Source organism: Ruditapes philippinarum, unplaced genomic scaffold (genome assembly GCF_026571515.1).
Source record: "Ruditapes philippinarum isolate M1 unplaced genomic scaffold, ASM2657151v2 ctg5448_1_1_1_1, whole genome shotgun sequence".
Taxonomy (NCBI): domain Eukaryota; kingdom Metazoa; phylum Mollusca; class Bivalvia; order Venerida; family Veneridae; genus Ruditapes; species Ruditapes philippinarum.
The window spans coordinates 73,510-96,504 of record NW_026855846.1 but is presented as its reverse complement, the minus strand read 5'-3'; the positions used below and the strand labels follow the sequence as shown (position 1 = coordinate 96,504).

The 22,995-nt window shown below is 33.0% G+C and overlaps 1 protein-coding gene across 4 annotated transcripts; it reads left to right on the top strand.

Moving 5' to 3' along the window:
- Positions 1-4,408: 4,408 nt before the first annotated feature.
- On the top strand, positions 4,409-17,772 carry LOC132744589 (aminopeptidase N-like). 4 transcript variants are annotated; one of them, XM_060733347.1, is made up of 2 exons: positions 4,409-4,571; positions 14,797-17,772. In XM_060733347.1, the coding sequence occupies exons 1-2, from the start codon at positions 4,541-4,543 to the stop codon at positions 17,649-17,651; spliced, it is 2,886 nt and encodes a 961-aa protein (XP_060589330.1). In that variant the 5' UTR covers positions 4,409-4,540; the 3' UTR covers positions 17,652-17,772. The 4 variants fall into 4 exon arrangements, 3 of the variants coding, with proteins under 3 accessions (XP_060589330.1, XP_060589331.1, XP_060589329.1); XR_009627722.1 differs by lacking the exon at positions 4,409-4,571 and adding an exon at positions 4,658-4,900 and having other exon boundaries at positions 14,797-14,931; XM_060733348.1 differs by lacking the exon at positions 4,409-4,571 and adding an exon at positions 4,738-4,881.
- The last annotated feature ends 5,223 nt before the right edge of the window (positions 17,773-22,995 follow it).

Below are 22,995 nucleotides of genomic sequence, written 5' to 3'. Positions count from 1 at the left end.
AAAAAAAAAAAAAAAAAAACACCATATATAATTTTCGAAAGGAATTACATAAAATAACTGGATCAAAAGATACATATATTTTCATAGGGAAACTAGGCTAGTAAATAATTACAACAAGTATGAAAACAACAGTTACTTATGTGAAAGTTTAGAATTAGAAAATTTTTTTTTTTTTTTTTTTTTTTGTTTTAATCACATGTTGAAAATTGTAAAAAAGGGGGATAATAATTTAGAAACATATTTATCAATCAGTATATTTTATAAAGCTATCAAATAAAATGAAAATGATCTATCTATTATCTATTCAAAATATGGTATTATTAGTTATAATAACCCAAAAGATCATCTATATATTTTGAATACAGTAATTCACTGAATGATACAAAGTACAATATGTTTGCAAGTCGGTTTTTGAGACGTTTACATTTTTGAAGCACGGGAGGCTAATGAGACGATTATAATGCATCACGGAGAAAAATAATGCAACTTGCAAGAACATTCGTTCAAGTTTTACGCAGACGCATAAAAATTTAGCCAAGAGAAGAAGAAGAAGAAGAAGAAGAAGAAAAAGAAGAAAAAAAAAGAAGAAGATCTATATATCATTGTTTGGAAAGGTTGTCATGTTACTAAAGATTTTCGACCATGCGACCACAGACATGATTCGAAGACATGTAAGGAAAGTGACCGTGCGACCACATACACGCATCACAGGATTTCCCTTCTCTCAAAAGAAATAGTCAAACAGTTGTTTAGCCCTTTTAATAAAGGGCCGACCAAAATACCAATTTCCTCATAGTTTTTATAGGGAGGCAAATTTCACAGATACGTCTTGCATTGGTTTATATACAATAATAGTTATGCAAACCAAGCGGGTTATCAGTTTACGTCTTTTTAGGTCCGCTATGAAATTTTAAAATTATCATTATAGTATCAAGGATAATTTCGAGTTTAAAGTTTTTTCTACTTTTCATTGTATGATTACGACAGAATTATTTCAATTTTGCAAAACATAAACGTTTCAAAAATGCATAAAATATTAGAGATGTATTTCACTTTTTGTTTGCAAATATTAATCTGGGGGCATTTTGCTAAAGTATACATTTTAATTTCTATATTTGACATATTCTACTTGTTATAGAAAAGGTAATGTGATGATATGCAAGAAAAATAGATTAACATTGAGCAGCCGACAATTTTGACACTGGTAAGACTGTACATATTTGCAATTCTTATCTAACTGCTGAATTTGTAAAATGCACTTTTCAAGCTTCCATTTTGTAGAACTTTCTATCTTCTCAAGTTAGTCAGCCGGTTCAGACTGCACGGATATGACGCCTTGCTTATATGTAACTCTATACTGCTACCACAGTGTAAAGGTGCACCTTTCAAATTAACATTTTTCCTGTCAACAGAAAAAATACAAATGATCGTTTTAAGTCTCATTTGTGGATAAGGTACAATACGAATAAACATATAATAAAAGAGTGAGCTTGATTTTCTGTCACGATGTTAGCAAATTTCAGAGCATTATATCATCAAAAGCACAATTTTCACTTATTCTCAAAATACATACTGGCTGGACAGTTTGCATACTTACCTTAACTAATGATTTGATCTATGGAATTGTGTAATCTGATTGTGGCAAATTAATAGCACATTATATAAATCTATAAACAGTTGCGAGTTCATAAGCATTTGATGCAAACATTCCTGAAACAAATGCTTTCAGAAAAAAAAAGAAAAAAAAAGAGAGAGATTTGAATAAGACGCCATTGTTAATACAATTATACCAAGACTAGGTAAGTCTGATTATCATAACATTCTGTAGGATTTGTATATATTTCTCCAAGATTGTCTGAGAAACATTTCTGAAATTTAATGGGGCTTTTTTGGGGTTTTATTTTCAAGCATTAGTTATGTAAACTGAACATTTTTAACATGCACAAGTGCATAAAGATTTAAGACTTTTGGCCATCTTACTTACTAAACTTAAGGCCTTTGACCATCTAACTTTTTAATTGCTTTAGGATATATAAAGATAGATTTTGTGAATTATTTGAACACTGTTAAACAAATGAGAGGGGAGGGAGACATATACGTTTAATTGACATTGTAATGTATTATTTTCTAATATAAAGATTGATTTGTTTATATGAATTATTCAATATACTTGTCTAAATTGGGACAATAAATTTAAGACTACCAAAGAATTGATACACAAACCACAAAGTTTTGTTTGTTTCAACAATCTTTCTTTCAGTTCGTATTACTTTATTAACTTTATAAATTATATAGAAACGATAAAAAGTACTTTCATTGGAAGGTCATATGAAAATAAGATGTATTTTAGATTTCATAAACTTTGCATATATATGTTTCATTCTTGAAAAAAGATTTTATTATTATTATTACAACCGCTTTAATTACAGCCATGTTATTATATATCAAGGCTAAATGGCAATTTGGCCCGAGCGTCATTTTGTTAGACAGCGATGCCATGGCTTAGACTTTAAAATCGAGCACATGTCTCCACATTTGAGCAGTGTCACGATAAAACCATAGTGCGCTTGCGACCAGCAAGGATCCAGACCAACCTGCGCATCCGCTCAGTCTGATCAGGATCCATGCTGTTCGCTTACCAACTCTATTACAAGTAGAGAAACTGATAGCGAACAGCATGGATCCTGATCAGACTGTGCGGATGCGCAGGCTGGTCTGGATCCATGCTGGTCGCAAGCGCACTATGTTGGTATTGTCGTGACGTGGCACATTTGTTTCCTTGAAAGAAGGGGACATGCCTCGACTCATCAGTCCTATCATTTATGTAGATATAGGATCGTATTTTTCGCGCTAGGGCATATGGTGGTATACCCGGGATTTATATAAACGGGCTGATTACACTTTGTCCGAAAGGGGCAGACACACCCTTATGAAAATAACGATATAAGTCGTATAAAACGGTTAACTTGGTTTGAGTTGAAGGTCGCCTCTGCGCATTTCCAGTTCGGAATACTATGGGTATCGTGTCTTTATTTTCTTTTGCAGGAGAAAGGACTATCGCGATCGTTCATGCATGAAGTCAAGCGGTTACAATTTCAACTTCATTAAGTTGAAATCGTGAATTCGTGAAGTTGAAATCGTGAATTTATGAAGTTGAAATCGTGAATTCGTGAAGTTGAAATCGAGAATTCATTAAGTTGTAATCGGGAATCAGTGGACACTTCTCATAACATCGTACAAATAAAACGTGAAACAGTTTTTATCATAAAATAAAATAACTGACAAATAAAGAACTACCGTGTTTGATAAAGTTTTATCAACAGATTTCACAAAGGCCCATAACTCAACGGTAAAAAGTGAACTCTTAATGAAATTGAACGAATATTGATAATGTGTAAGTTTACACACATATAATTTCAGTTAATGGACTTTTGTAAAAAAAGATTGCCACATAATACTTATTTATACTAGTATACAGACTGCTAATAAAGGACCAATACCAGTAACTCCAGGTGAAATAGTGCAATCTTTGACCTGCACGCCTTCTCAAATGAGACAAATAACTATTTGGTCTAAGGTTTCATAAACATCCTTACATTTGATAGAGTAGATACAGATTTGTGGACGGACGGACAGACAGACAGACAGACAGACAGACGGCAAGTGGAAGTCATAGTACTTTCCTTCTAACATGTTAAAATTTATTTCCAGTTCTACATATCACAGGGTCAGAAAAATGTGCAGTATGACCGGGTCTAGAACCCGGGACCTTCGGAATACCGCGGCTTTACCGACTGAGCTATCCCGCTTACCATCTTCTCCCCTAAATAGTGAACAGAAAACTGTTTTAAACCGTCTCAATATCATCTTAAAATCATTATCTGCAAACCCTAGCTGACGTACCGTCCGGTTAGTTCAATAGGTAGAGCGTTGGACTGTTAACCGGGCGGCCCGGGTTCGATTTCCCGGACGGTGCGCGTCACTTTCGTTATGACTGGTCATGAAATCCTTTCTACGGTACCTCTGCTCTGACATGTATAGAAGTTATTATTTTCTTGCAGTAAGTTCTACTTGACAGACTTCCCAGGAACGCTGCGGTGGCCGAACTGTGCTTTGCTAAATTCAATGCTTACTGCCCAGATCCGAAGGGTAAACTACCAACATTATCACTATCATAAGAGCTGCACATTTATGTTGGTTTAATGCGTCACGGCCATTAGATACGCCGTTTCGAAGCTCCTACCTGGGACAGAAAAGTGTGCGGGCATCCTTATTACTAGTATTCAGTTTTAGGTAACTGAGGAAATGTAATGGCAATAACAAAGAAATCTTTCTCTCTCTAGATATTTTTTTCATGTCTAGAACGTTAACCTTCAGCTAAAGTTTACAAATTGCATCGTTGAGACGTCTTTAACATAAATAAACCTCCGAAAAATAAATAGACAACAGCTTTTTACATGGAGATAATCCATTTTTTTTATCACCTGGTTGAAAGCTATTCGTTATCCACTTCATTAGCTGTGCTCTATAAGCTAAAACTATGGATGGGATACACATTTCTAAGCGTTCAGGTAAATTCTTATCTATATAATTGCTTTATAAATATGATTTAACAATTAAGACTTACTTATATAGTTGTGGTTATTTTGTAATTAAAACATGCGACACCAATTAATTATCAAATCATACAAAAAATGATAAGTGTTTAAATGACATAATGGGAACGTAGATTTTATAAACGTTGTGTGTATTACCTGTAAGAAAAGTTAACTCGGTCAATTTTATGCTTTGTTGTTTATTTTTACTGTCTGTTTAAAATCAATTTGTTACAATGTTGAACGAAGCTGGATTACAAATTAACAATGAGGAACATTTGTGAAAGTAAGGAAATGTTATTTAGGTAACAGTTTATTATTTATTAAAATAAATATTCAACACGCATTATTTTTATAAAATAAGGCCAATTTTAGTGATCTTTTTTTGTCTACGGAATAGACGGGAGAGGGTTAGAGGGATGGGGTGTGTGTTATTGTTTTTGTACCATCTCTCTGCCTGTTTGTCTGTCTGTCTATCGAGTTGTCTGTTCCTACAGACAAATTCAAAAATAATGGCCATTGCTTTATACTATCAGCAACAGCTTTTTAAATTGGGCTTAAGGGACAATAACTCCATTTTTAGTATTGATATTATATGACCTTGACCTTTAAATGGCCTTGACTTTTAAAAGGTCAAACTTTCATTTATTTTTATTCGAGGGATACGGGGCATTGTTGTTTATGAAAGAGATATATTTTTCAAGATTTCCTTATATATTTATATTAAAGGGACAAATTTAATTTAGGAATAAAGAATTGTTATGTTACATGGACTGAATAAAATAAGTTCAGATTTAATTAAGGACATTTTCTTTCTCTTAATACTTGTTGTACAGACCTCCCACGATGACAGGTGACATTTCTCCCAATTATCCCCTGATAATGTGTTTAATGAATGAAATTCCAGAACAATTAAGGCTAAAGGCCCATAGTAGTAAGATGGGGTAAAACCGATGTTGAAAAAATCTTCACAAGACCTAAAGTTGTGGTATGTTCAAGTCCCAAATTTTTCAGAAAATGATTATGTCACAGTATTGAACTGTTCTCTAATCAGGAAAGATATTTTGTAGGCGACCGGATAGCTAAGTCAGTAGAGCCGCAGTACGGTATTCCGATGGTCCCAGGTTCGAGTCTAGGCCGGGCTGCACATAAATCTCGCCCTGTGACAATTAGAGACTTTTTAAAAAAATGAAGTTGTTTCAATCATTACTGATGGAGAAAAATTTTTTTTAGTGATTAAAGTGAGTAAGGGAGAAACCTGATGATTCCTACAATGCAGAATTACGGTCTGAATGCAAGTGTTGTATTGCCTTGAAAATTGTACATCATATCTCTTATTAGTGTTGTACAACTAAATCCTACCGTCTGTTGGAAACAAAACAATCAAAACAATCTCTAGAGCCTTTACCATGATTTTGTCTTGTGGAGTGGATTAAACTAAACAATCTCTAGAGCCTTTACCATGATTTTGTCTTGTCGAGTAGATTAAACTAATAATCTCTAGAGCCTTTACCATGATTTTGTATTGTCGAGTGGATTAGGCTCAGTTTACTTAAATTATGCCCCGTAAATTTTCGTAATCTTGTTCACTTTCGTAGTTTCAAACATTTTATAACTTGTGGTTTTTCTACATGTCAGTGTGCCCACACTCTCACAAAATAATATATAAAACGTAAGGTTTTTAATATCTTTTGCCATAAACAAACAGGATATTGTATATTTTTAAGCTATTGTGGCTTCCATGAAAACATGAATATCACTCATGTAAGCACAATATTGAAAATAATGAAATATTATCATTGAAATATCCTTAATCTGAAATTCACTATGTTCAAAATACCCCGTGTCTCACGTTTACGATGCTTCAAGCGTAAATATTTTTCGAAAAATTCAATTTTCAGAAAATTAAATAAATCAAACTTAAGGAGGAAAACAAAATTTGTTCGTGCGAAAAACATACCAGGTTCATTCTCAATAAGGTAACGATTTTGTAAGGTGATAAAACTTTTGGAGTCTTTAACCGCCTTAGCATGTTTACTTTTTGCTCTGTATTTTGAATGTTATCTAAATAACGATCATAAACTTACATCTTTATTTAAATGTAACCTATCATATGCTAATTTATATGCAAGGATCAAAGCATATCTATAAAAGTTCTTTTTAGCTAAAAAATATCCTCAAACAACCACGATGAAAACAACAAGAACAAATTTTACCGTGAAAAACGTGAAGTATTCGCAGGTGAAATTAGAATTTTAGAGAGTGTTTTAAATTACACAGTCGAGATGATTACAAAAATCATTTAAATGCCTTCGTAATCAAGGCTATATCACTTACCCACTTAAACCACCGGGATGAAAATAAACTTACATTCTATTGCAGTGGTGTAAATAATGGACGGAATACACATTTCGAAACGAGCAGGTGATTTATTATAGTATAAATTCTAAAATTACAAATTGAAAATACGAGTTTCAATGAAATGTTGGATGATTTTTATTTTTGTACAATTTGCATGTATTTAAAAACAACAGATATTAATAAATTGGTTAAGCAATTGCGAATGAAATTTTGTGAACGGGAAAAATTAAGAGGCGTGGCTAACGCTTGAAAATCACGTGTAATGAGTGCATATGTATTAGTATTGTCTTTGGCCTAATTTTAACTGATAATGCACTTAAAATAGTATTATTGTAAACGAACTTTCACGATTTATTTAATTAGCTAATGCTAACAGAATTACACAGTGGTAATGTTCTGTTTTTGATGAAAGGTTTAAATGAGTTTTAATATTGTAACTGCTTGTTCACTGTATATATTCTCATGATATTTTGAAGCAATTGAAATGATTTATATTTATGACTGTATTTTTAAAGGGACTACACTGAGGTTATTGGTATCAAATTTTCAAGATTAATGTTCTATTTGATGAAGGTATATACTTATGTGCAAAACTTCAGATCATTCGCTCACTCAGTTTTTCATGATTTATTATTCTTATTGTGAAAAAATGACCCAAATTGAAAAGTGCACTGAAATTGGGACAAGAATTGCACAAAAAGTACGATTTTTCGAAAGACCGGTGGGGACATTTCAACTTCATGAATTCCCGATTACAGCTTCATGAATTCTCTATTTCAACTTCACGAATTCACGATTTCAACTTCATGAATTAATGATTTCAACTTCACGATTTCAACTTCACGATTTCAACTTCATGAAGTTGAAATCGTGAATTCATGAAGTTGAAATCGTGAATTAACAAAGTTGAATTCGTGAATTCACGAAGTTGAATTCGTGAATTCGTGAAGTTGAAATCGTGAATTGATGAAGTTGAAATCGTGAATTCGTGAAGTTGAAATCGTGAATTCACAAAGTTGAAATCGTGAATTCACGAAGTTGAATTCGTGAAGTTGAAATCGTGAATTCATGAAGTTGAAATCGTGAATTCGTGAAGTTGAAATCGTGAATTCACGAAGTTGAAATCGCGTATTCGCGAAGCTGAAATCGTGAATTCCGTATGTTGAAAACGGGAATTCACGAAGTTTAAATTGTGAATTCATGAAGATGAAATCGGGAATTCATGACGTTGAAATGGCCCTACCTGTCTTTCGTACGATTTTCAATTTACTTCTGAATACATTTGTTAAAGATCCTGTAACACATTTTTATGGTTGTATATAACAAATATGATGCTCAAATTAAGATTTATCAATTTTGTATGTTCCAAAAAGCATTATTTGTAAAGATATTACCGAATTTAATATTTCATGTAAATAAAAGGAGGTAATTAGAAATTTGTTTTGTATAAATTCTTAGTCAAATGTTTTAATAAGAAATGTACAAATATTTGCAGTACATATTTTACATATTCTTCGATGCTTGAAAATTGTTGTATAAGCATAATTATAAAATATATAATTTCACGCAAGAGTGGTATTCAACATCAATTTCAAAGCATACAGGATCTTTAATTATCTTTTGCATAGTTTTCTGTGAAAAGTACTCCAGCTGATCTATGAAAGATGTTTTAGGCTTTTAAACTTCATAGAAGTTGCTTTAAATTAAATATTAGTTGGTTATAGCATACTTTTCTCAATTGTGTACTCCGTGTTGCATCTGCCATATAGTCACGTATTTGCAATGAACGTTATTATAATTATGTTAATGCCAAAGAAATATTGAATTGAATTGAAAATCATGTTATTGAAATTTTAATGACATTCAGAAATGAAAGTCTTATCGTTATTAAATTATTTTAGTTTTGAAGAGTTTACCGATATTTTTTACGACCGAGGAAAACGTTTTCATGCTACAACTCTGAACAGATGTTACAGAACGAATCTACTTTTTCGCTTTTCTAAGGTCCGTTTTTTTATATAAAATGGCTGTTGTATTTTTGCGAATATTTGTTAAAACTTGACTGGTTCGTCAGATTGCACTGGTCAAATTTAGTTTGTCAAACTTGGAATGAAAACAATTATGCTATTGTATTCTATGTTGTCAGTACTTGTCAGTATAAAGTATCATGACTTGTTTATATAAATTCTCTTCTTCTTTTTATTATTTTTTCTTATTATTTTGTTCATGGCCGACTTTCAAAATATTACACGCTTAAAAGTGATATTACACACAGATTTAACTGTGTTACGGGCATTTGTCCAATTGTTAAGTTGAAGAGTAAGTTGTGGATGTAATCCCAAAACTGTGCAATAAATTAAATATTGGACAACACGAGGCGTAGATATATCAGTAAAGCACAGCACAGCACGTCATATAACACGCATCATATAGTCGTGTTAAACATTTCACGCTCGTTAACCCAAATAGACATTACACATAATATTTCGTTTACATTATTTATATATTTCTAACGAGATTTATCTTAATTAGGCAAGATCTTTAAAACCAATGGAATGTCAATTGAGTTTAATTCATTTACATGTTCTTTTTAACAAATCAATATGGATTAATAAAGAAATACGGGACCGGGCGTTGAGTTCGAGTGAAGCGAGATATTCGAGCGATCCGAGTTCGAGCAAACGAAGTTAAACAGTATCACAAACGACCACCTATACGCGAACAATTTATTAGATTACGGAATAAATATGTTTTATTAAACTGTAACAGATAAAAAGAAACTTTCAACGATAATATGATACGCATTTTAGATAAGAGTAAACAAATCCAAATTGAATTAATTGAGAATGCTGGTACTTGAAAAGCTTACATCTTTGTCAGTGTTGTTTTTCAGCTCTAAATCTTATGCTAGCTAGCGCTTCATGGAGAGTTTTTAAAACAATCTTATCCAGCTACCAGTTTTGGAACTGTACGTTATTAATTTTGGATATTTCAAAATAAAAATTTTGAGTTAGTCAGACACCAGTACAGGTACTGATCAGACTGCATGGCTATGTAGGGCGGTCTGGATATTTTGATAGAAATAAATAAATAAATAAATAAATAAATAATAATAAATAAAAAATAAATAAATAAATGAATAAATAAATGAATAAATAAATAAATAAATAAATAAATAATAAATAAATAAATAAATAAATAAATAAATAAAATAAATAAATAAATAAATAAATAAATAAAACAAATAAATAAATAAATAAATAAATAAATAAAATCAACAACACCAAAGTAAGCACTTTATGATCATAGTTAGCTTTTATTTCACTTACTGTTACTGTAGTTAGCTTATATTTAATTAAAATAACTTGTTTACTGTGGAAGGGGATACCCACCGGCACCTACACGCTGTACTTCTCAATTATATGTATTATATATCATATAATATGTGCATTATATATGGGCTTACTCAGTTCAGTTTTCTTTCTCGGATAACTTGGATTTCTTGCCGTATATTAAATGCATACTTTTAGGTGCCAATTAAGTATTGTCTTAGAACCTCTCAAGCCGGTGCTAGGGGGCGTGAGAGATGTTGCACCTTTTAATTATCCCTCACGTATAGACTCAATCAAACTGAGTCTGCAATTTTGATGTGAATATGTTGTTATAAATGCTTCCGAGGGATCACATTTTGTCCTGATTTTTGTCATGCATGTTGCGGTACAAAGATTTTAATATGTTGTGAACAAAAGTTTAATATCGGAGCTACGGAGTGTGAGAATATAGTGGCGGTTAAAATACCTTGATGCAATGAATTGCTTATTTATGGCGATAGTTCATCATTGTCGTTGCTGACTTTTGTGATAATTTGAAATGAAATGAATCGTTTGAGTTGTATTTCTTGCTATTATTTTTACATGTTTGGCCCTTGTTGACAAAACAAATTTATCAAAATTTTAAATTTAATCCAGTCGCAATTATTTTTGGAGAAAAAAGCCCACCATAGCGCCAGACTTCAAGAGATTTGGCTGCTTTTACTAGTCAAGTTAAACATTTCTAGTAACCACGTGACTTAAAAAAATAAAGAAAGGTAAACTTATAAAACGAGAACAACATTACACTAAATACACGCCTACGTTCAGAGCTGTTTTAAAGTCTTATCTGTCTTATCTGTGTAATTAGGCCTCATGTTGGTACAATTAAAATTAAATACCAATCAATCATGGAAGCTTTACGACAAAGAAAAACAATTATTTACGCAAATAGCTATTTTCATCAAGGGGAGTTATGTTTTAAATGAATTTTTTTTTTTCAAATTGAAATTTTGAATTTACATTAAAAATGTACATTGGCAATAAAACGATGTCTATCCACGAAGGCAAAAGATTTTTTTTACCTTGCAAAAGGCGGTAAAGGGTGGGGCAGAAGGGTGGGGGTGGATAGTGACCGACTGTAGCTGTTTGATTCATTTTCCGGATTTTTTTTCCTTTTTAGTGTGTAAATGTTACTGCATATTTACAAAAAGAAAAGAGAGAGGTTCTAATCGGGACTTATTGCGTATTCGTTATGGTGAATATTTTTAAATGATGATTTATAGTAAATAAAAACTAACTGGTGATTTATAGTAAATAAAAACTAAATCTGTACTTTTCATAGCAGTTAGTTTAGGACATCAGTGGGTTGATTTTACAAAAGAATAAATTATAAACACAATAAAGCCTGGCTGACTTTATTGTCACAATACAACATTTTCGCGCAACATTAATTTTGTAGTTTTACATTCAAATAACAAAATAACGAAACTCTGTCCAGTGTCCAATACGCGTTCAGTTTGCATGTTATGCAAAAAATAAGGCCCACTAACCACAGTATTGCAAGTCCGAGTTCTTTGCACGACGTGTATAATTTTTGCGTCATAACTGTAATGTTTAGTTTAGTTTAAACATAGTTATTTACTTAATTGCGAAACAAGTTCTTGCAACTTATATTAATCATTAGTCCGCTTCCTGGAACTAACAAGTACTGGTGACATATGAAGAAACATGGTCGTGGCCCCTGTAGGACTCGAACCCATGATCCCTGCGTTGAAAGGAAGACACATTTATTACTAGCCCACCGCTTCACATAAATATAATTTATAAATTCACAAATACGACCCGACAGAAAAACAACAACAAAAACACGAAAAACAATTTGTATCTGTATTTGTACATAGCTTCACGGAATTTGTCTAGTGTTGTTTTTACATAGTTCATCGACCGTTCTTTAGTGTTTATATTTGATCTGATAATGGTGGAACACAGTGATGGATGTGATTTAAACAAATAAACACCTTTTGTATGAAGAAGCATATACTAGCAAGAACATAATACAGCTGGCCTTTCAAGAAAACATAAGCTTAACAAAATGTTTATTCTACAAGGGAAACATTTGATGCCGGTCAAAATTATTTTAGACAGCACAAATAAACAATGAATTTCGTACACATACTCGTACCTGTTAAACTTAAGTTATATTTTTTGTTCTATAGATTTGCTTTATTTTCAAATTCACCACAATTGTATCTTTTAATAATGTTTAATCATTTTTGACGATAAATCTCATGGTATCTTAAAAATTACAAATTGTATATTATTACTTCATTTGTCATTTGATAGTACATGTATACAATACAATTGAAAAACAACAACAGCAACAACAAATAATAAGTAATAGAAAGAGCACCGAAACACGAGGTTATCCGATTTGTACGAGGGGGCGTAGCCCCCGAGTATTAATCAGATTACCGAGTGTTTTGGTGTTCTTTCTCTTTTGTATCATAGTCAAACATAAAAACACGTTCCCTGTTGAACGTGTTTTTATGTTTGATATGATATGAAACCCCGGCAAAAATGAACCAATGAACGAACATCTGAATATGATATTTCTGTCGCTTTCCCTTTCTCTGCCGTCACAATATGTAAACCCCAGCAAAAATGAGCCAATCAATGGGCATTTCTGGAGTGCGGGTAACTTATACCCGCACTCCAGTTAACGCACTGTGCATGTATATGTATACGATTTAACGCTGACACATTTTCATAGAAAGATCTCCAAACTATGATACAATTATAATAATGATACCACCGCCACTACCAACAAGAAAAAACAAAGCAAAACAATAGCATCATAAAAAAGAAACAATTTTTTAATGTCTCTCATCGTACATTTTGTGTCTTTGCCATCGATGTTACATGTGCTATGCCTATTAAGTCACTTTAATCAATTCAATCTGTAATCAAATATATTTGTCAACCTTTAATATTGCCTGGTGACCCATCAACCAAAATATTGCCTAGTGAATTATTGTGAATAAGAAAGAGCATGCCTGTTCTAAACTCATCTATTACATAAGTTATGAATAAATACAATAGATAAATCAATTGCCATACTGCAGTGCAACTATGTAACAAATGTTCAATGTTACAGGCATGCACTGCATGCATTGATGCAGATGTGCAATGCATAACGCATGTCATGACATAGCAATTGAAACATCGAGACATTTAGAGTTACCTTACTCTTTTGTATTGTTATTTCTTGTGCTAAACATCTTTTGACAAAAATGACAACGAATTTTGATATACAATTAATTATTAGTAAATTGTTTGTTCGATTAACAAAAACATCAAAACTCAATTCGATGACAAATCTATTGGATTTTTAATTGAAGTTTATTGAAATAACGGCAAGAATGCATCAGTTTTGTAAGTTATTTTCATTTTTAAGCCATTCATTGACATGACATTTACTCGTTAGCGATATTTTATACCATTAACTGTATAACGTTCAATTCATGATGATAAAATTAGAATGAAAACCAAACAGTAGCTAGGGTAGAAGATATTTTGTAAAAATTAAAATAAAAAAAGAATTAAAATGTCAATTATCTCAGTCTGCTATACATGTTAAATCACATACACAGTTAAGACAAACAAAAAACACCACCAACAAAATCAACAACAACAACAACAACACCAACAACAACATCGGTAATAAAATTACTCAACAACTAAAGTGAACAAAAATAAACTTACAATGAGGATGAAATCATGTTTCCTTTCTGTACATTTAATATTAGTCAACATGTTTGTTACAACTTGGTACGTGGTTTCATTTTCAATACTCATTTTCAAAAAAGTGATTAAATCCATGCCACCAGTAAAGAGCTATACAATCCTGCACAGTCTAAACATTCGGCAGATGCTATATAAGCTATATTTGTAAAACATTAAATCAATGTCATTTATCAAATGGCAAAAACTATGCATGTTTACAATGTCGATTTCATGTTAAAGCAAACAAGATGAGGTAACTTTATAATGAATCTTGCATGTATTATAACGTTGACTTTACTTTGTGCAAATAGAATATCTTTTTTTTTCTATTTATATTAGTTATGGTCACTCGTTTAGATCTCTTGGTTTGTACAGAGATGTTTCTAAATTTAAAATTCCAATACCTTCATGTTCAATTCTGCTTAAGCCGATGTTAGTGAGCGTGGCCGGTAGCATGTAAGTACAGTTACTGTCTATGAACATGCTTAATCAAACCGAGCCTGCAACACTTTCTATTTTGCAGTTTTTGGAGTACCTAACGGATTCTATTTTTCTCTATTGTAACGTGATGCCTACGTTTCTTGGGTGTCCCTCTCCATTGTTGATTTTTACTTTCACAGTGCACCTTTACGCATCCAAGTTTGTTCTTGTTCTTGTGTTGTTCAAAAATTAATAATTACTCGTATCACATAAAGTTTATATAGTTTTGTTCTGCTCTAATTATAAGCTTTCACTTATATTTTCAGCGCTACTGTTACTGATTGTGTGCGTGGTTTCCTTGTGTGGGACAGCCGTCGCTTTCTATTTCATCGGCGCTGCTCAGAATGACACTACCGGCAGTAAAACAACTGTGGAAAAAGGAGCAAATAAATCCACCAATAAGGATGGTAATTTAGGTGATGATGGACGATTACCTAGGCACATTGAACCGATTCTATATAAAATAGAGCTATTTCCTGACATCTACGGAACACGCTCTTCAGAATTCACTCTTTCAGGAAGTGTTTGGATTAAATTCAAATGTATTGAGAAAAGTGCAAATATTACACTTAATATAAATAAATTAACTTTGAATAACTCTTCAATGAAAGCTGGAAAATTGTTGGCCACCAATGAGGAAACTTATGACGGCATTGAAATACTTACCTATGAAATAAACACAAAATGGCAGTTTTTGATTATTTACTTAAAAGAAGACATTCGCCCTGGAAATCAATATTTTGTCTGTATGAATTTCACAGGAACGCTGCAAACAGATTTTGCGGGAATGTACCTCAGTCGGTTTCCGTACAGAACGGTTAATCAATACGTTGCTGCGACGCAATTTTCGCCAACGGATGCCCGGAAGGCGTATCCTTGTTTGGACGAACCAGATAGGAAAGCCCAGTTTGAAATAACATTGGTCAGACGAAATGATATGGTGAGTCTGTCGAACATGCCCATAATGTCGACAGTTACTCGGGGCTTAAATTTTGTGGCAGATATATATCAAAGGACGCCTAAAATGCCTACATATCTGACAGCAATGGCTGTCGGAGACCTTGATTCTATAACGCGTCCGGCTAGAACTGGATTGGACTATACATCGTGGGCTGGAAAAGAAACGATCAACAAAACCAAACACGCGTTGGAATTCGGTGCCAAAATTTTGTCATTTTTTGAAAACTACTTTGGAATATCGTTCCCTTTGCCAAAACAAGACATCTTGGCTGTTCCAGAAACGTCCGTCGGGGCGATGGAAAATTGGGGGCTTATCATTTTTAACCAAAACAGAATATTCTACGAAGAAGGGGAATATAGTCTAAATCATCTTATGCAATCTTCTGTTACCATATCACACGAACTAGCGCATCAGTGGTTTGGAAACCTAGTATCAATGAATTGGTGGAGTGATTTGTTCCTAAAGGAAGGGTTTGCAGTATATTTTTCTGATGTTGGAATATCCAATGTGTACCCTGACTGGAATTTTATGGATCAATTTGCAGTTCGAAATATACATAGCGTTTTTGATGATGACGGTTTGGTCTCATCTCACCCTGTCTACAAGAAATTAGCAGATACAACGGAAATCCGACAAGTATTTGACTCAATTTCCTACACCAAAGGCGGCTGCATGATTCGAATGCTTAACTTCATTCTTGGTGACGCTGATTTTCAAGATGGTCTCAAACGATACCTTCAAAATTACAAATATTCGAGTGTTGGGCATGCTGATCTTTGGAAAGCAGTAGAGCCGAACCCCTTAAAGCAATACCACCCTCCAGGAGTTGGACAAGTTATGGACACTTGGATTTTGCAGAAAAATTATCCCGTTATAACAATCAGACAAGTAAAACCAGGTTTACTTAAAATCACACAAGAACGCTTTCTCAATAATCCAAGCGAAGCTGTAAACGACACAGAAATCTCGCCATTCAATTATGTGTGGAAAATTCCTTTAACATACACATGCAGCAGTAATACGTCCTTTTCGGTGACTAACAAAGATATTATCTGGATGGAAGAAAAAGTTTTAATGATAGCAGACCGAGAAATTATTAACCTGACACTTCCAGGTAACTGGATTATTGCAAACTTAAAACAGTGGGGGTATTACCGAGTTAACTATGAAGAAACTATTTGGAAAAATCTAATCAAGCAGTTAATGGCAAATAAGGCCAAGATCGATTTAGTAAACAGGGCACAGATTATCAACGATTTGTTCAGTTTAAGCAAAGCAAAGATGGTTGAATTAAAATTAGCATTAACAGTTTTCGAATACTTAAGGTTCGAGGATGAGTATGTCCCGTGGTTGGCTGCGTTGAAGGAAATTACGTACATTGATAAGCTTATAGCTAACATAGAGGCATATGATGCATATAAGGAAATTATGAAACATTTTATTCAAACAATTTACAAAAATCTTGAATTGAATAAAGGAAGTCTGACTATGGAACAAAACTTGCTTAGATCAAAAGTATATTCGTTAGCTTGTACATTAGATATGACAATCTGTATTAAGCAGTCAGTGAACGAGTTTTCGCTTTGGAAGAACAGGAATGATTCTCTTGACGTGAATACACGAAGTACTGTGTTGTGCTCGGCCCTTAAAGAAGGAAACGACACAGACTGGGTTTTTGTTTTACAGAAATATAACACAACGTTGAATATAAATGAAAAATACTCTTACCTCAGGTCGTTGGCGTGTACACAGAATAAAGATTTACAAAAGCGATTATTAAATCTATGTGGCGATCAGTATACCATTCAAGGACGTGACATTGGATCAACATTAATGTGGTTGGCACAGAATCCATCGGCTACAACCGAGGTTTGGGACTATGTAAAAAGTAATTGGCAGCGCTTCCTTGACACATTTGCTGGTAGTTTATTTCTGTTAAGTTCTTTGGTGAGTGGCGTGACAGAGCCGTTTACCACAACTGAACAACTCAGAGATTTGGAACAATTTATTGCTGAAACACCTGATTTAGGTCCAGCTGAACAAACTTTTAAACAAGCCGTAGAGGCTACAAAATCTAAAATACTGTGGTTAACAGAAAATCAGGTAACCGTGGAAAATTGGATCACTGAAATGTCAGGAAAATATAACATCAGCAAGTAGATAAAAGACTTATTTTATATAGAGACTTGTTTTCAATTTGTCAGTTTGTGAGTAACATTTACAGATACTTTTGGGTCAACTATTTTCATCAAGAATAGGAAATAAAACACCAATACACTTACTGGCAAAACCTTTTTTATATCGATACAAATAACAAAGAGATTAATTGTACTCCGATTTTTCGAAGCCGTCTGCATATATTGTTTGTTTGTTTGTTTCTTTATGATACTAAGTCTGAAAAAGGTGGATAGATAAGAAAATTATAAACGTATACTACAACATGGGTCTTTTTGTAAATTGAAGCGATTATTTTACTGAAATAGTAATTGTTTGCTAACAGACCAGGAAGACTTGTTGGTAAAAAAATGAACTAAAATCCCAATGAATTTATATAACATAACCATATCCACCGTGTATATTTCGTAATGCAGGAATGTGAAAATATCACACGAATGTGAAAATAATGTAAGTATTGTGTGATAGTAACGTCGAATATGTGCAATATGTGGCCGTAATGAGCAATGTATTTTCAAGTAATAAATCTTATTTTCTCTATTTTAGCGTATACGAATATTTTCACATTCATGCGTTACGTATATACACGCTTTGTGTTGTGTGATTAAGTGAAAATTATTCAAATGTTTATAGTTTTTGTTAAAAAAAACCCAACAAACAGGTTTAGACTGTATGACTGACAGAGCAGGAAAGAGAACGATTTTTAGGCATGGAACTAACATTGAAAGTTTGAACTACATTTTTTCATATCGATATTATATCAAGTACATTTATACATTTTTGTTTTGTGTACTGTTGAATGTTCTTTGAAATAACAAGTGTGCTCTAAAAACTTTATTTTCCGGAAATTTGCACTTAAAGCTATTGGGGTTATTCCTAAAATACATCATTATAAAGATAAGTTTGATGCCGTAAAATGTCCTTCAATATGTCCAAAATATTTTTAGTAATTAATCAAGATTTTCATAAGCAAAAATGTATAAATATTAATTGGTTTGTTTCAATAATTTATTTACACTAACTTATGGAGTAGATCCTCTCTAAAACGTGCGGAATATCCTGTTCAAATGATTAACGTTTATGAATTTGACCCACATTCAACAATAATGAAAGAGGAAGATATACTTGTCATAAAGGTTTAATTAGTTTGTATTTTGATGTAAGATGAGGTCATAATCTCTGTATAATAAGTTACATTAACTTAAAGGCAAATTAAGCCTCAGGTTTTTATAGTTTTCCATCCTGTAGAAAACACAATGAATTAAGAACATGCGAGATGCATATTACCCCGAAGTGAATAGCAATGAATGCGTAATAATTTATGATAAAATATGAAAATCATGACTTAAAGGAAGGGCGTCGTGTAATGAAAGCAACGCCAACACGAACCAGCACCACCGGCAAGAAGCCAAACGAAAGCAGGACAGGGCACAAGACAAAGCACGGACTGGGTAGGATAATGAAAATAAATTGCATTTGTTGTAGTTTGACTCTAATATAATTTAGTAAATCACTGTTTAAAAGTGTTTTGATGACTTAAACGCAAATAAAGAGCAAACGATGGCTCGGGTATATATAATCAAATGTGTGAAGTTTTGGAACTTAGCAGCACACCAAAAATAAAAAGCTCTTGAACAAAATATTCGCATTTTAAGACTTTAGATGCCTTTAATTGTTGCTTTAGAATAATTGATAAAGCTACACACTTTAAAATGCATGAACGTGATAAAATGTAAAAAATGTATGTTAGAATGTTAGTAATTATACATTATGATAATGTGCGTTTTTACTAAAAATATAATAAATATTTCAATTTGAGCACTTTAATGCATGTAATTAATTATTTTCGGAAATTTAGAAAATAGTAAAACGTTTATTACGACAATTAATTATATGTATATGTTAGTGTTCATCCGTGCTGTTCTACAGAAATTAGAAACTTCGACGGGAGCGATAGCGACAGGAGAATGTTTTTAATTTCTGTAGAACAGCTACGGATGAATACTAACATTCTTAGTGTCAAACTTTATTTGGCCTCATTATTATCCACTTTATTACGTCACTACGCGGTTAGTGTTCAACTTTATTTGTCATCCAATGGAAAAGCTGTATTTCTTCAAAATAATGAGTGTTAATTTTCATAGAAGAACAAAAGTCGATACTATATCAAATTCTGTTCATAGTCGCCTTCTATTTTTCATAGTGGTTCATAGAACCGCGTTTGTAAAAAAAGTCATTTGCATAAATTTGCACATGCGCAGCCGCTTTCGTGGCACGCTTTTGAATATTAATTAAGTAAAAATGACGTCAAAGGTCAACCTACATAAATTTTGCATTTATTGATGTACTGCATATGCAGTTCAGATTTAAATAAAAAGATACTGCATATGTAAAAGTAAAAACCAATACAAAATGCCAATCATTATTTTTATTACGAAAGTAGAAAAAGGTCTTAATTAATATGTGACTTAGAAGAAAGTCACATGTGTCTATTCATTTTTTTTTTGGTAGACAAAAGGTGAAAGTAGACATTATGTTTTTTGAAAATATATTACGTGACCTCGTGTTAACACGTGATATTTAGTGTATACATGTATAAATCATATAAGGTATTAGCTACTGATTATCAGTTGTCCAATTAATCAAAGTGTATAAATGATATCAGGTAACAATCATCAAACTCATCAAAAATGTTTTCCGAAAATAAAGGTTTCAATATCGGGCAAACGGAAACTCGCATCATCCATATGCCGCCCTTCCTATTACAAGGGGTACATGCGTCTTCGCGCGTAAAGTGACGTAAATCATGCATATTTATAAGGTCAAATTTAAACCGACCATTCAGGTAATTAATTAATAAAACGGACTGGTAGTGACGTAATAAAATGAATATTAATGAGGCATAATAAAGTTTGACACCAAATATGTTAGTATTCATCCGTAGCCGTTCTACAGATATTAGAAACATTCTCCGGTCGCTATCGCTCCCGTCGAAGTTTCTAATTTCTGTAGAACAGCACGGCTGTACACTAACATATACGTAGAAAAGCGGCGTGGCCGAGTGGTTATGGCGTCGGACTAGTAATCTAAGGATTAACAATCTAAGGATTGCTGACCGCGTGGGTTCCAACCCTGACAGGGACAAGCCATTGTTTCCTTGAGCCAAATGCTTTCCAACTCCCAACTGTTTCTAGATTTAGAGAATAAATATGTAAGCTGCTAAATTTGTAATGGATAAAACCAGCTCTGAATTTATATCAAAATATACAAATTGAATTATTTTGGCAAAAAATAGTGTATCGGCTGCCATGTTTTAGTTAATACACCGTGTATATCCAGTAACGCCGGAATGTGAAAATAACGCACGATTCGTGCAATAAGTAACGCAGAATTGTGCAATAAATGGCGGATACCTGACAGGATTTCCAACACGGTAAGTAAACTGGCTAAAATATTTCTTATTTATAATTTAACCGAACTGAAAAAAAATGAATAGCTGCATACGGCTGCGAAGACATAACTTTTTATCCCTCATCAAGATTATTTTCACGAAATTGTTAACTTACAAGATCATTTGTGAAAATGATGGCTTGACCACCTTTTTGAGCGAGATTTTGGCTTTTTGTCGGCTCTTATAAGTACAACAATGCATATTATTCCGTATAATTTCGATTTTCGGTAGGCAAGTGACATAAACCTAACTTCTTGTGATATAGAAAATTGAAAATAAACTGATAAAATGTGATTCAAGCCGTTTTTATGAGGTAACGCCGATGTACGTGAATTGTGCTTCGCGGTAACGCCGGAAAATGTGATTTTTTTCTTATATGGTACAGAATTATTACACAGGTTTAACGCCTTTTATCGGCGAATATAATCAAGTTATTTGCGACCTATAGTCAATGTATTTTCTTCGTAACTTATTAAGAAATATATGATAATTAGATCTTGGCAAACTTTCAACATTTTGATTGCATATTGTAACTTAGTACAATTTGACAATTGTTTCCTGAAATAAAATTATTATTTGTGAACATGCTGCCCACGTCTGACCTTGTTAGAAAATAAGAACAACAAACTAAGTTTTCAAATAAATTGAATATAAAAATAATAAAAAACAATAAAAAGAGAAGAAGTGTCTGTATATTTTATGCCTGAAATAATGCACCAGTAAAACTTGAAAGTCTCCATATGCCTTTTATTGTGTTGGCGTGATGTGAAACCCAACCAAAACAAATGTTTGGCTGTAGCAATTTGCCTGGTGAACTTCTGTGAAAATGGATTATTTATTTAATTAATTTTTTTCTCTAATATAAGGAAGTAACTTATATTCAAAAGATATTTTACTTAGAAACTATAATGCCCAAAACTTGTAAAAGCATAACCTTATTGTCCTCTGCTAAAGTTAAATAAATTATAACCCTTGGGGTAAAGATTTACCCTACTCTAAGGGTTTCTTATTATATGTTAACTTGTATGGGAAGACATCTTAATCTACCGGAAGAGTTTATGCTAGGTATTACTATAGACGTTTACAAAACTAACAGGCCTAATGACCATAAAAGAGACCAGAAGTACAGAACCTGGTCACATCCATACAGACTGACCATTTGCTCACTCAGGTAGCTCATTTGTACAATTACATTAAATATCTAATAGCAATCTCTCAAACTTTAAATGAACTATTTCAGGTTCACTGCTGAGAAAAACCATTTCATAAATTTACCAGGTAAAGGGTGACATAGACTAAAGATACGTTGAATATATTTTGGTTACTTACTCAATGCACATGTGTATGGAGTGCTACTAGAGATGTGTTTCGGAAGATTTCATCAATCTATGTCATGAAGGTCTAAAAGTGTAAAAAATATGATAAACTAGAACTGCCACTGTCATGGCGTGAATACCCCCGCATACCACTTTGTCAGAATCAACAGTGGCCATTTAGAGCTCAAGGACAACCTCCCTGCCAAATCTGAGGTTACTAAGCCAGTGCATTGCTAAGTTATGTATTCTACATGCTTCAAATGTGAAAATGTCAAAATCAATACACTGCGGACAGGCATTCTTAAGCAATTAAGGAGAAAAGTTTTTTTTAGTCAAGATCCCTGTGACCTTTCACCCAGTGACCTCAAAATCAATAGGGGTCACCTTATGGTCATGATCAACCTCCATGCCAAATATGAAGACTGTGGGTCAACGGAATCTTAAGTTAATGGGCGGACAACCTTTTTGAAGTCATAGTCCCTGTGACCTTGACCTGGTGACCTCAAAATCAAAAGGGTCATTTACTCATCATGACTAACCTCCATGCCAAATATGAAGACTG

Excerpts from the sequence above, each read along its gene's own strand:
- LOC132744589 (XM_060733347.1), top strand. The coding sequence starts at position 4,541 with ATGGATGGGATACACATTTCTAAGCGTTCAG. Across the intron at positions 4,572-14,796 it reads ACACATTTCTAAGCGTTCAG|CGCTACTGTTACTGATTGTG; the intron begins GTAAATTCTTAT and ends TTATATTTTCAG.